Source organism: Oncorhynchus gorbuscha, unplaced genomic scaffold (genome assembly GCF_021184085.1).
Source record: "Oncorhynchus gorbuscha isolate QuinsamMale2020 ecotype Even-year unplaced genomic scaffold, OgorEven_v1.0 Un_scaffold_1202, whole genome shotgun sequence".
NCBI classification, from domain to species: domain Eukaryota; kingdom Metazoa; phylum Chordata; class Actinopteri; order Salmoniformes; family Salmonidae; genus Oncorhynchus; species Oncorhynchus gorbuscha.
Window position 1 is genome coordinate 76568 of NW_025746050.1, and position 14105 is coordinate 90672.

The following is a 14105-nucleotide window of genomic DNA, read 5'->3' on the forward strand; positions in this document are numbered from 1 at the left end:
CGGTCGGCTGTTGCTGCAGTAGGTCTACTACTAACCCAGTCAGTCTCTCCAACAACCTCTTACCCTCTGTGAAACCCCAGGTCAGCTGTTACTGCAGTAGGTCTACTACTAACCCAGTCATCTCTATTCAACACCCTCCTACCCTCTGTGAAACCCCAGGTCAGCTGTTACTGCAGTAGGTCTACTACTAACCCAGTCATCTCTATTCAACACCCTCCTACCCTCTGTGAAACCCCAGGTCAGCTGTTACTGCAGTAGGTCTACTACTAACCCAGTCAGTCTCTATTCAACACCCTCCTACCCTCTGAAACCCCCGGTCAGCTGTTACTGCAGTAGGTCTACTACTAACCCAGTCAGTCTCTATTCAACACCCTCCTACCCTCTGAAACCCCCGGTCAGCTGTTACTGCAGTAGGTCTACTACTAACCCAGTCAGTCTCTATTCAACACCCTCCTACCCTCTGAAACCCCCGGTCAGCTGTTACTGCAGTAGGTCTACTACTAACCCAGTCAGTCTCTATTCAACACCCCCCTACCCTCTGTGAAACCCCAGGTAGGCTGTTACTGCAGTAGGTCTACTACTAACCCAGTCAGTCTCTCCAACACCCTCCTACCCTCTGTGAAACCCCAGGTAGGCTGTTGCTGCAGTAGGACTTCTACTAACCCAGTCAGTCTCTCCAACACCCTCCTACCCTCTGTGAAACCCCAGGTCAGCTGTTACTGCAGTAGGACTTCTACTAACCCAGTCAGTCTCCAACAACCTCTCTACCAGAGTCCCTCTGGAATATGGTCATATCCATTAGGACACACATTAGAAACACATTGAACACATTTTGTAGTTGAAATTTAGCATTTTGTATTGGACAAGTCCCTTTTTTTCAGTCAGTTTTCTCCCATTTGAATATGACCCCCCCCCTCTCCGACAGGCTGAGAGACCTGTGGTCCAGGTAAGTCTGTTTCTGCAGAGACGGTAGAGGAAGTGAGATGTCTCACTCTGCTTTTTCCCCCCCAGGTTCATATACAGTTAATGAACTAAGTAGACCAGACCCAGCTGCTATCACATTGTTGTCTATTGGAAAGGCACTTCCTTAAGAAGTCTGGAATTGTGACCATTTTTTGTTTTTAACGGTAAACCCGCCTGAGTAAGACATCTTCATTTATCCACCATCTTTGAACTACAGAGTGTATGGGTTTAATCGGTCTGGATTGTAGAAAATGTCCGTTTTGTCTCGTATATATACAGAGTGCTTGGTATGATCAACACAGAGCTGCTCCATAGAAACATCTGTCACGCTCAGTACTTCTAGAGAGAGTCTGTTTTCTGCAGAGACGGTAGAGGAAGTGAGATGTCTCACTCTGGAGAAAGTGGGGCCCCTTCAGCTTTTATGTATTCATTCTGTGTGCCTTCAGTAGAAATACATGTCCTGAGCCTCCATGTACTCGAGTCTTGTACAAACTGTCTCCTGTGAGGTGAGCGGACAATCTGGACAGTATCTAGGGATTGTCCAAGATGATAAGAGAGAGAGAGAGAGAGACGAGTATCACCGCTTCCCAGGGTCACCGACGGAGACCGATATACAGCGACACTGTTTGACTCTCTGGATCTTGCGGTGCCGGAAGGGCGGCTGGAGGTCGGGACAGTCCAGCTCTACGGTCAGCGTGGTGAAACGCTGCGGCCGGCAGAAAGCACAGGACCGGAAAGACTCCTGCTCAGTCTTAACGTGTCGTGGGATATAGAAGGAGTTACACTGTCCGTAGCAGAACCTGTTGATGACGGTACGACTCAGACAGCCCTCCTCGCTCACCGTCTGACGCAGCGGCTGGGTCTTGCACCAGTCACTCTTCAGGTACTTCCTCTCTGTGACGACCAGCGCTTCCTGGCTGGAGGCAAGTATTTCCTGTTTACGGGTGCGTTTGTCAGAGGTGTTGCCGTTCCCTTTGAAAGGGTTGGGGATGGAGCCTTGGAGGCGGGTCTTGCGGGTGTCGCCGCCCACCAGGCACAGGACGCCTGCAAGCAGGATTGACAGAACAAACTGTCTGTACATCCTGACAGAGAGAGGAGAGGAGAGGTTAGAACAAACTACCTGGACATCCTGACAGAGGAGAGGAGAGGTTAGAACAAACTACCTGTACATCCTGACAGAGAGAGGAGAGGAGAGGTTAGAACAAACTACCTGTACATCCTGACAGAGAGAGGAGAGGAGAGGTTAGAACAAACTACCTGTACATCCTGACAGAGAGATGAGAGGAGAGGTTAGAACACACTACCTGGACATCCTGACAGAGAGAGGAGAGGTTAGAACAAACTACCTGGACATCCTGACAGAGAGAGGAGAGGAGAGGTTAGAACAAACTACCTGTACATCCTGACAGAGAGAGGAGAGGTTAGAACAAACTACCTGTACATCCTGAGAGGAGAGGTTAGAACAAACTACCTGTACATCCTGACAGAGAGGAGAGGAGAGATTAGAACAAACTACCTGTACATCCTGACAGAGAGAGGAGAGGTTAGAACAAACTACCTGTACATCCTGAGAGGAGAGGTTAGAACAAACTACCTGTACATCCTGACAGAGAGGAGAGGTTAGAACAAACTACCTGAACATCCTGACAGAGAGAGGAGAGGTTAGAACAAACTACCTGTACATCCTGACAGAGAGAGGAGAGGAGAGGTTAGAACAAACTACCTGTACATCCTGACAGAGAGAGGAGAGGAGAGGTTAGAACAAACTACCTGTACATCCTGACAGAGAGAGGAGAGGAGAGGTTAGAACAAACTACCTGTACATCCTGACAGAGAGAGGAGAGGAGAGATTAGAACAAACTACCTGTACATCCTGACAGAGAGAGGAGAGGAGAGGTTAGAACAAACTACCTGTACATCCTGAGAGGAGAGGTTAGAACAAACTACCTGTACATCCTGACAGAGAGAGGAGAGGTTAGAACAAACTACCTGTACATCCTGACAGAGAGAGGAGAGGTTAGAACAAACTACCTGTACATCCTGAGAGGAGAGGTTAGAACAAACTACCTGTACATCCTGACAGAGAGGAGAGGTTAGAACAAACTACCTGTACATCCTGACAGAGAGAGGAGAGGAGAGATTAGAACAAACTACCTGTACATCCTGACAGAGAGAGGAGAGGTTAGAACAAACTACCTGTACATCCTGAGAGGAGAGGTTAGAACAAACTACCTGTACATCCTGACAGAGAGGAGAGGTTAGAACAAACTACCTGAACATCCTGACAGAGAGAGGAGAGGAGAGGTTAGAACAAACTACCTGTACATCCTGACAGAGAGAGGAGAGGAGAGGTTAGAACAAACTACCTGTACATCCTGAGAGGAGAGGTTAGAACAAACTACCTGTACATCCTGACAGAGAGAGGAGAGGTTAGAACAAACTACCTGTACATCCTGACAGAGAGAGGAGAGGTTAGAACAAACTACCTGTACATCCTGAGAGGAGAGGTTAGAACAAACTACCTGTACATCCTGAGAGGAGAGGTTAGAACAAACTACCTGTACATCCTGAGAGGAGAGGTTAGAACAAACTACCTGTACATCCTGACAGAGAGAGGAGAGGTTAGAACAAACTACCTGTACATCCTGACAGAGAGAGGAGAGGTTAGAACAAACTACCTGTACATCCTGAGAGGAGAGGTTAGAACAAACTACCTGTACATCCTGACAGAGAGGAGAGGTTAGAACAAACTACCTGTACATCCTGACAGAGAGAGGAGAGGAGAGATTAGAACAAACTACCTGTACATCCTGACAGAGAGAGGAGAGGTTAGAACAAACTACCTGTACATCCTGAGAGGAGAGGTTAGAACAAACTACCTGTACATCCTGACAGAGAGGAGAGGTTAGAACAAACTACCTGAACATCCTGACAGAGAGAGGAGAGGTTAGAACAAACTACCTGTACATCCTGACAGAGAGAGGAGAGGAGAGGTTAGAACAAACTACCTGTACATCCTGACAGAGAGAGGAGAGGAGAGGTTAGAACAAACTACCTGTACATCCTGACAGAGAGAGGAGAGGAGAGGTTAGAACAAACTACCTGTACATCCTGACAGAGAGAGGAGAGGAGAGATTAGAACAAACTACCTGTACATCCTGACAGAGAGAGGAGAGGAGAGGTTAGAACAAACTACCTGTACATCCTGAGAGGAGAGGTTAGAACAAACTACCTGTACATCCTGACAGAGAGAGGAGAGGTTAGAACAAACTACCTGTACATCCTGACAGAGAGAGGAGAGGTTAGAACAAACTACCTGTACATCCTGAGAGGAGAGGTTAGAACAAACTACCTGTACATCCTGACAGAGAGGAGAGGTTAGAACAAACTACCTGTACATCCTGACAGAGAGAGGAGAGGAGAGATTAGAACAAACTACCTGTACATCCTGACAGAGAGAGGAGAGGTTAGAACAAACTACCTGTACATCCTGAGAGGAGAGGTTAGAACAAACTACCTGTACATCCTGACAGAGAGGAGAGGTTAGAACAAACTACCTGAACATCCTGACAGAGAGAGGAGAGGAGAGGTTAGAACAAACTACCTGAACATCCTGACAGAGAGAGGAGAGGAGAGGTTAGAACAAACTACCTGTACATCCTGACAGAGAGAGGAGAGGAGAGGTTAGAACAAACTACCTGTACATCCTGACAGAGAGAGGAGAGGTTAGAACAAACTACCTGTACATCCTGACAGAGAGAGGAGAGGTTAGAACAAACTACCTGTACATCCTGACAGAGAGAGGAGAGGTTAGAACAAACTACCTGTACATCCTGAGAGGAGAGGTTAGAACAAACTACCTGTACATCCTGAGAGGAGAGGTTAGAACAAACTACCTGTACATCCTGACAGAGAGAGGAGAGGTTAGAACAAACTACCTGTACATCCTGACAGAGAGAGGAGAGGTTAGAACAAACTACCTGTACATCCTGAGAGGAGAGGTTAGAACAAACTACCTGTACATCCTGACAGAGAGGAGAGGTTAGAACAAACTACCTGTACATCCTGACAGAGAGAGGAGAGGAGAGATTAGAACAAACTACCTGTACATCCTGACAGAGAGAGGAGAGGTTAGAACAAACTACCTGTACATCCTGAGAGGAGAGGTTAGAACAAACTACCTGTACATCCTGACAGAGAGGAGAGGTTAGAACAAACTACCTGAACATCCTGACAGAGAGAGGAGAGGAGAGGTTAGAACAAACTACCTGTACATCCTGACAGAGAGAGGAGAGGAGAGGTTAGAACAAACTACCTGTACATCCTGACAGAGAGAGGAGAGGAGAGGTTAGAACAAACTACCTGTACATCCTGACAGAGAGAGGAGAGGAGAGGTTAGAACAAACTACCTGTACATCCTGACAGAGAGAGGAGAGGAGAGATTAGAACAAACTACCTGTACATCCTGACAGAGAGAGGAGAGGAGAGGTTAGAACAAACTACCTGTACATCCTGAGAGGAGAGGTTAGAACAAACTACCTGTACATCCTGACAGAGAGAGGAGAGGTTAGAACAAACTACCTGTACATCCTGACAGAGAGAGGAGAGGTTAGAACAAACTACCTGTACATCCTGACAGAGAGAGGAGAGGAGAGGTTAGAACAAACTACCTGTACATCCTGACAGAGAGAGGAGAGGAGAGGTTAGAACAAACTACCTGTACATCCTGACAGAGAGAGGAGAGGAGAGGTTAGAACAAACTACCTGTACATCCTGACAGAGAGAGGAGAGGAGAGATTAGAACAAACTACCTGTACATCCTGACAGAGAGAGGAGAGGAGAGGTTAGAACAAACTACCTGTACATCCTGAGAGGAGAGGTTAGAACAAACTACCTGTACATCCTGACAGAGAGAGGAGAGGTTAGAACAAACTACCTGTACATCCTGACAGAGAGAGGAGAGGTTAGAACAAACTACCTGTACATCCTGACAGAGAGAGGAGAGGAGAGGTTAGAACAAACTACCTGGACATCCTGACAGAGAGAGGAGAGATTAGAACAAACTACCTGTACATCCTGACAGAGAGAGGAGAGGAGAGGTTAGAACAAACTACCTGTACATCCTGACAGAGAGAGGAGAGGAGAGGTTAGAACAAACTACCTGTACATCCTGACAGAGAGAGGAGAGGAGAGGTTAGAACAAACTACCTGTACATCCTGACAGAGAGGTTAGAACAAACTACCTGTACATCCTGACAGAGAGAGGAGAGGTTAGAACAAACTACCTGTACATCCTGACAGAGAGGTTAGAACAAACTACCTGTACATCCTGACAGAGAGAGGAGAGGAGAGGTTAGAACAAACTACCTGGACATCCTGACAGAGAGGTTAGAACAAACTACCTGTACATCCTGACAGAGAGGTTAGAACAAACTACCTGAACATCCTGACAGAGAGGAGAGGTTAGAACAAACTACCTGTACATCCTGACCGAGAGGAGAGGTTAGAACAAACTACCTGTACATCCTGACAGAGAGGAGAGGTTAGAACAAACTACCTGTACATCCTGACAGAGAGAGGAGAGGTTAGAACAAACTACCTGTACATCCTGACAGAGAGAGGAGAGGTTAGAACAAACTACCTGTACATCCTGACAGAGAGAGGAGAGGTTAGAACAAACTACCTGTACATCCTGACAGAGAGATTAGAACAAACTACCTGTACATCCTGACAGAGAGGAGAGGTTAGAACAAACTACCTGTACATCCTGACAGAGAGGAGAGGTTAGAACAAACTACCTGTACATCCTGACAGAGAGGAGAGGTTAGAACAAACTACCTGTACATCCTGACAGAGAGGAGAGGTTAGAACAAACTACCTGTACATCCTGACAGAGAGAGGAGAGGTTAGAACAAACTACCTGTACATCCTGACAGAGAGGAGAGGTTAGAACAAACTACCTGTACATCCTGACAGAGAGGAGAGGTTAGAACAAACTACCTGTACATCCTGACAGAGAGGTTAGAACAAACTACCTGTACATCCTGACAGAGAGAGGAGAGGTTAGAACAAACTACCTGTACATCCTGACAGAAAGAGGAGAGGAGAGGTTAGAACAAACTTGTGATTGTCAGTTTATACACATTGTGTTCTGTCATTAATGCTCCTTAACCAATCTACTGCCCCTGAGACCAATGTTTCTGAGTCTAGCTAGCAATAATTCATGGTCAACTGAATCAAAGACCTTTTGATAAATCCACACAATGTTGCTTTTTATCCATTATTACAAGTCGTAGCTGCAGTTAAAGCCAGACTGAACCCCACTCAGTATGTGCTATTCAATTAAGATGTTTTTTAACTGTGAGTTCACTACGGGTTCATAGACTTTGACCAGGACAGGGAGTTCACTAGGGGTTCATAGACTTCGGCCAGGACAGGGAGTTCACTAGGGGTTCATAGACTTCGGCCAGGATAGGGAGTTCACTAGGGGTTCATAGACTTTGACCAGGACAGGGAGTTCACTAGGGGTTCATAGACTTCGGCCAGGACAGGGAGTTCACTAGGGGTTCATAGACTTCGGCCAGGATAGGGAGTTCACTAGGGGTTCATAGACTTCGGCCAGGACAGGGAGTTCACTAGGGATTCATAGACTTCGGCCAGGACAGGGAGTTCACTAGGGGTTCATAGACTTCGGCCAGGACAGGGAGTTCACTAGGGGTTCATAGACTTCGGCCAGGATAGGGAGTTCACTAGGGGTTCATAGACTTCGGCCAGGATAGGGAGTTCACTAGGGGTTCATAGACTTCGGCCAGGATAGGGAGTTCACTAGGGATTCATAGACTTCGGCCAGGACAGGGAGTTCACTAGGGATTCATAGACTTCGGCCAGGACAGGGAGTTCACTAGGGGTTCATAGACTTCGGCCAGGACAGGGAGTTCACTAGGGGTTCATAGACTTCGGCCAGGATAGGGAGTTCACTAGGGGTTCATAGACTTCGGCCAGGATAGGGAGTTCACTAGGGGTTCATAGACTTCGGCCAGGATAGGGAGTTCACTAGGGGTTCATAGACTTCGGCCAGGATAGGGAGTTCACTAGGGGTTCATAGACTTCGGCCAGGATAGGGAGTTCACTAGGGGTTCATAGACTTCGGCCAGGACAGGGAGTTCACTAGGGGTTCATAGACTTCGGCCAGGACAGGGAGTTCACTAGGGGTTCATAGACTTCGGCCAGGACAGGGAGTTCACTAGGGGTTCATAGACTTCGGCCAGGACAGGGAGTTCACTAGGGATTCATAGACTTCGGCCAGGACAGGGAGTTCACTAGGGATTCATAGACTTCGGCCAGGACAGGGAGTTCACTAGGGATTCATAGACTTCGGCCAGGACAGGGAGTTCACTAGGGGTTCATAGACTTCGGCCAGGACAGGGAGTTCACTAGGGGTTCATAGACTTCGGCCAGGACAGGGAGTTCACTAGGGGTTCATAGACTTCGGCCAGGACAGGGAGTTCACTAGGGATTCATAGACTTCGGCCAGGACAGGGAGTTCACTAGGGATTCATAGACTTCGGCCAGGACAGGGAGTTCACTAGGGGTTCATAGACTTCGGCCAGGACAGGGAGTTTAGAGAGAGGACGATAGTTATTGGCATTACATTTACATTTAAGTCATTTAGCAGACGCTCTTATCCAGAGCGACTTACAAATTGGTGCATTCACCTTATGACATCCAGTGGAACAGTCACTTTACAATAGTGCATCTAAATCTTAAAGGGGGGGGGTGAGAAGGATTACTTATCCTATCCTAGGTTTTCCTTAAAGAGGTGGGGTTTCAGGTGTCTCCGGAAGGTGGTGATTGACTCCGCTGTCCTGGCATCTGAGGGATCTCCACCCCTTAGCAGTGGGAGGACATAAGCTGATTTCCAAAATGCTGGGTATGGAATTGGTCAAGAGAATCAAGTTGAAAATGTGAGCCACGGGTTCAGTAATAATACCAGCTGCTATCTTTAAGAGGTAGGGGGTCCAGGTTGTCTGGACCTGTAGACTTTTTAGTGTCTATTGCCTTTAGTTCTTTATAGACCTCAGTATAAGAAACGGGCTCAAAGTTAAAATGGTTCACATGCGGGCCTATATCATAGTTTACTGTAACAGAGCTGACATTAGAGGCCTGGTTCCCACCATTATCAACAACTGAACCAGCAGATATGAAGTGGTTAGAGTGGAGGGGCGGCAGGTAGCCTAGCGGTTAGAGTGGAGGGGCGGCAGGTAGCCTAGTGGTTAGAGTATAGGGGAGGCAGGTAGCCTAGCGGTTAGAGTATAGGGGAGGCAGGTAGCCTAGCGGTTAGAGCGGAGGGGAGGCAGGTAGCCTAGTGGTTAGAGGGGGGAGGCAGGTAGCCTAGCGGTTAGAGTGGAGGGGCGGCAGGTAGCCTAGCGGTTAGAGTGGAGGGGCGGCAGGTAGCCTAGCGGTTAGAGTGGAGGGGCGGCAGGTAGCCTAGCGGTTAGAGTGGAGGGGCGGCAGGTAGCCTAGCGGTTAGAGTGGAGGGGCGGCAGGTAGCCTAGCGGTTAGAGTGGAGGGCGGCAGGTAGCCTAGCGGTTAGAGTGGAGGGGCGGCAGGTAGCCTAGCGGTTAGAGTGGAGGGGCGGCAGGTAGCCTAGCGGTTAGAGTGGAGGGGCGGCAGGTAGCCTAGCGGTTAGAGTGGAGGGGCGGCAGGTAGCCTAGCGGTTAGAGTGGAGGGGCGGCAGGTAGCCTAGCGGTTAGAGTGGAGGGGCGGCAGGTAGCCTAGCGGTTAGAGTGGAGGGGCGGCAGGTAGCCTAGCGGTTAGAGTGGAGGGGCGGCAGGTAGCCTAGCGGTTAGAGTGGAGGGGCGGCAGGTAGCCTAGCGGTTAGAGTGGAGGGGCGGCAGGTAGCCTAGCGGTTAGAGTGGAGGGCAGCCTAGCGGTTAGAGCGTTGGGCCAGTAACCGAAAGGTTGCTGGATTGAATCCCTGAGCTGAAGAGGTAAATCTGTCGTTCTGCCCCAAGGCAGTTATTAACCCACTGTTCCCCAGTAGACCCCAGTAGACCGTCATTGTAAATAAGAATTGGTTCTTAACTGATTTGCCTCGTCAGTCCGTTTGTATGTCTGATCCTTGAGATATGAGTTAGAGTTGTAATGATCCTGTCTACAAAAGCAAACACTTTGGATGTGAAGGTGGATGCTGTATATAACTATTTATATTTAGATATCAGTCTATTTGACGAATACACAAACTTCTGATTGAGAAGGCATGTTTGTTCTGCCTCTTGCCACTCGTCAACTGTAGCCTTGTTGGAGTTGGTGCCGAGTCAGAGCAAAGCTACGTGATGAGCTCTGAAGGTTAACTGTAGCCTTGTAGGAGTTGGTGCCGAGTCAGAGCAAAGCTACGTGATGAGCTCTGAAGGTTAACTGTAGCCTTGTAGGAGTTGGTGCCGAGTCAGAGCAAAGCTACGTGATGAGCTCTGAAGGTTAACTGTAGCCTTGTTGGAGTTGGTGCCGAGTCAGAGCAAAGCTACGTGATGAGCTCTGAAGGTTAACTGTAGCCTTGTAGGAGTTGGTGCCGAGTCAGAGCAAAGCTACGTGATGAGCTCTGAAGGTTAACTGTAGCCTTGTAGGAGTTGGTGCCGAGTCAGAGCAAAGCTACGTGATGAGCTCTGAAGGTTAACTGTAGCCTTGTAGGAGTTGGTGCCGAGTCAGAGCATAGCTACGTGATGAAGGTTAGGAGCTGAGAAGAACCCTGATGCACCATGGGGCGGTGGGGGAACTTTTCTGTATAAAGTGTATATCTACCTCATTTACCTGGTAGCCCTGCACATCAACTATGTACTGGTACTCTGTGTATATAGCCAAGATATTACCTGATAGCCCTGAACATGGGGTCAGTACTGGTAGCCAGTGTATACTGACTAGTTATCATTGGCTCAGTACTGGTGTATATATAGTACTGGTGTATATATAGTACTGGTGTATATATAGTACTGGTGTATATATAGTACTGGTGTATATATAGTACTGGTGTGTATAGTACTGGTGTGTATAGTACTGGTGTATATATAGTACTGGTGTGTGTATAGTACTGGTGTATATATAGTACTGGTGTGTGTATAGTACTGGTGTGTGTATAGTACTGGTGTGTGTATAGTACTGGTGTGTGTATAGTACTGGTGTGTATATAGTACTGGTGTGTATGATACTGGTGTGTATAGTACTGGTGTATATATAGTACTGGTGTGTATAGTACTGGTGTGTATAGTACTGGTGTGTATAGTACTGGTGTGTATAGTACTGGTGTGTATATAGTACTGGTGTGTGTATAGTACTGGTGTGTGTATAGTACTGGTGTGTGTATAGTACTGGTGTGTGTATAGTACTGGTGTGTGTATAGTACTGGTGTGTGTATAGTACTGGTGTGTGTATAGTACTGGTGTGTATATAGTACTGGTGTGTATATAGTACTGGTGTGTATATAGTACTGGTGTGTGTATAGTACTGGTGTGTGTATAGTACTGGTGTGTGTATAGTACTGGTGTGTGTATAGTAATGGTGTGTATATATAGTACTGGTGTGTATATATAGTACTGGTGTGTATATATAGTACTGGTGTGTATATATAGTACTGGTGTGTATATATAGTACTGGTGTGTATATATAGTACTGGTGTGTGTATATATAGTACTGGTGTGTGTATATATAGTACTGGTGTGTGTATATATAGTACTGGTGTGTGTATATATAGTACTGGTGTGTGTATATAGTACTGGTGTGTATATAGTACTGGTGTGTACATATAGTACTGGTGTGTATATATAGTACTGGTGTGTATATATAGTACTGGTGTGTATATATAGTACTGGTGTGTATATATAGTACTGGTGTGTATATATAGTACTGGTGTGTATATATAGTACTGGTGTACGTTCCACTGTTATTTCTCTGTGTTGTCGGGAAGGGCCCGTCAGTCAACATTCCACTGTTAGTCCACACCTGTTGTTTCTCTGTGCTGTCGGGAAGGACCCGTCAGTGCACTATGGGGACACAAGGTGCACTATGGGGACACAAGGTGCACTATGGGGACACAAGGTGCACTATGGGGACACAAGGTGCACTATGGGGACACAAGGTGCACTATGGGGACATTTTAAGATACTGTTAAAAAAAAAAATAGAAACGGCTTTCCACTCACTCACTCCACTCCCTCCCTCATCTAGGTGTCTCCCTCCCTCCATGTCTATCCCTCCTTATATCCCTTCCCTCTCTCCCTCCCTCCCTCCCTCCCTCCCCTCCCTCCCTCATCTAGGTGTCTCCCTCCCTCCATGTCTATCCCTCCTTATATCCCTTCCCTCCCTCCCTCCCCTCCCGCTCTCTCTCCCTCTCTCCCTCCCTCATCTAGGTGTCTCCCTCCCTCATCTGTCTCCCTCTTTCCCACTCTCTCTCCCTGTCTCTCTCTCTCCCTGTCTCTCTCTCCCCCTGTCTCTCTCTCCCCCTGTCTCTCTCTCCCCCTGTCTCTCTCCCCCTGTCTCTCTCCCCCTGTCTCTCTCCCCCTGTCTCTCTCCCCCTGTCTCTCTCCCCTGTCTCTCTCCCCCTGTCTCTCTCCCCCTGTCTCTCTCTCCCTGTCTCTCTCTCCCTGTCTCTCTCTCCCTGTCTCTCTCTCCCTGTCTCTCTCTCCCTGTCTCTCTCTCCCTGTCTCTCTCTCCCTGTCTCTCTCTCTCTGTCTCTCTCTCTCTGTCTCTCTCTCTGTCTCTCTCTCTGTCTCTCTCTCTGTCTCTCTGTCTCTCTGTCTCCCTGTCTCTCTCTCCCTGTCTCTCTCTCCCTGTCTCTCTCCCCCTGTCTCTCTCCCCCTGTCTCTCTCCCCCTGTCTCTCTCTCCCTGTCTCTCTCTCCCTGTCTCTCTCTCCCTGTCTCTCTCTCCCTGTCTCTCTCTCCCTGTCTCTCTCTCCCTGTCTCTCTCTCTCTGTCTCTCTCTGTCTCTCTCTCTGTCTCTCTCTCTGTCTCTCTGTCTCTCTGTCTCTCTGTCTCTCTCTCGCTCTCCCTCTTTCCCACTCGCTCTCTCTCATATATATATATATATTGCAGTACGGGGTCTGATTGTTGGGGTCAGTCAACCCTCTGCTCTTTCCACTAGTTTCACATAGTTTCCTTCAGGACAGGAAGAGGCAGATTAACTCTAATTTGTCACTTTGTCTCACTCAGCTCGGCAGGATCCACAGCTAGGAATAATGATTAAGTAGGGACAACTGAGGGGCCACTGTCAGACAGACAGACATCTTTGTAGCACATGTGGCTATAACTTTGAAAATCAATTTTCTAAGAGTTGAAATGGAATTACTCACAGACCTCTAACGCCTGGCATCTGTTTGTCTCTAAGCTTTCTCCTATAGCTCTCCTCTCTCCCCTCTCTCCCCTCTCTCCCCTCTCTCTCCTCTCCCCTCTCTCCGCTCCCCTCTCTCCGCTCCCCTCTCTCCGCTCCCCTCTCTCCGCTCCCCTCTCTCCGCTCCCCTCTCTCCGCTCTCCCCTCTCCGCTCTCCCCTCTCCCCTCCCCTCTCTCCCCTCTCCCCTCCCCTCTCCCCTCCCCCTCTCTCCCCCTCTCCCCTCTCCCTCTCTCCCCTCTCCCCTCTCCCTCTCCCCTCTCCGCTCTCCCCTCTCCGCTCTCCCCTCTCCCCTCTCCTCCCCTCTCCCCTCTCCCCTCTCCGCTCTCCGCTCTCCGCTCTCCGCTCTCCGCTCTCCGCTCTCCGCTCTCTCCTCTAGCTCTCCGCTCTCTCCTCTAGCTCTCCGCTCTCTCCTCTAGCTCTCTGCTCTCTCCTCTAGCTCTCCTCTCTCTCCTCTCTCCTCTCTGCTCTCTCCTCTAGCTCTCCTCTCTCTCCTTTAGCTCTCCTCTCTCTCCTTTAGCTCTCCTCTCTCTCCTTTAGCTCTCCTCTCTCTCCTTTAGCTCTCCTCTCTCCTCTCGCTCTCTTCTCTCCTCTCGCTCTCCTCTCCTCTCGCTCTCCTCTCTCCTCTCTCCTCTCGCTCTCCTCTCTCCTCTCTCCTCTCGCTCTCCTCTCTCCTCTCGCTCTCCTCTCTCCTCTCGCTCTCCTCTCTCCTCTCGCTCTCCTCTCTCCTCTCACTCTCCTCTCTCCTCTCGCTCTCCTCTCTCCTCTC

General features: G+C 48.7%; 1 protein-coding gene across 1 annotated transcript in view; it reads right to left on the reverse strand.

The window, feature by feature from the left end:
- Positions 1-1310: 1310 nt before the first annotated feature.
- The window catches only part of LOC124021752 (gremlin-2-like), a 34747-nt gene continuing 21952 nt past the window's right edge, over positions 1311-14105 (reverse strand). Inside the window, exon 2 of the mRNA XM_046336879.1 lies at positions 1311-2045. Within this exon, the coding sequence (XP_046192835.1) occupies positions 1541-2044 (504 nt within the window). The 5' untranslated portion in view covers position 2045 and the 3' untranslated portion in view covers positions 1311-1540. The remainder of the gene's footprint in view (positions 2046-14105) is intronic.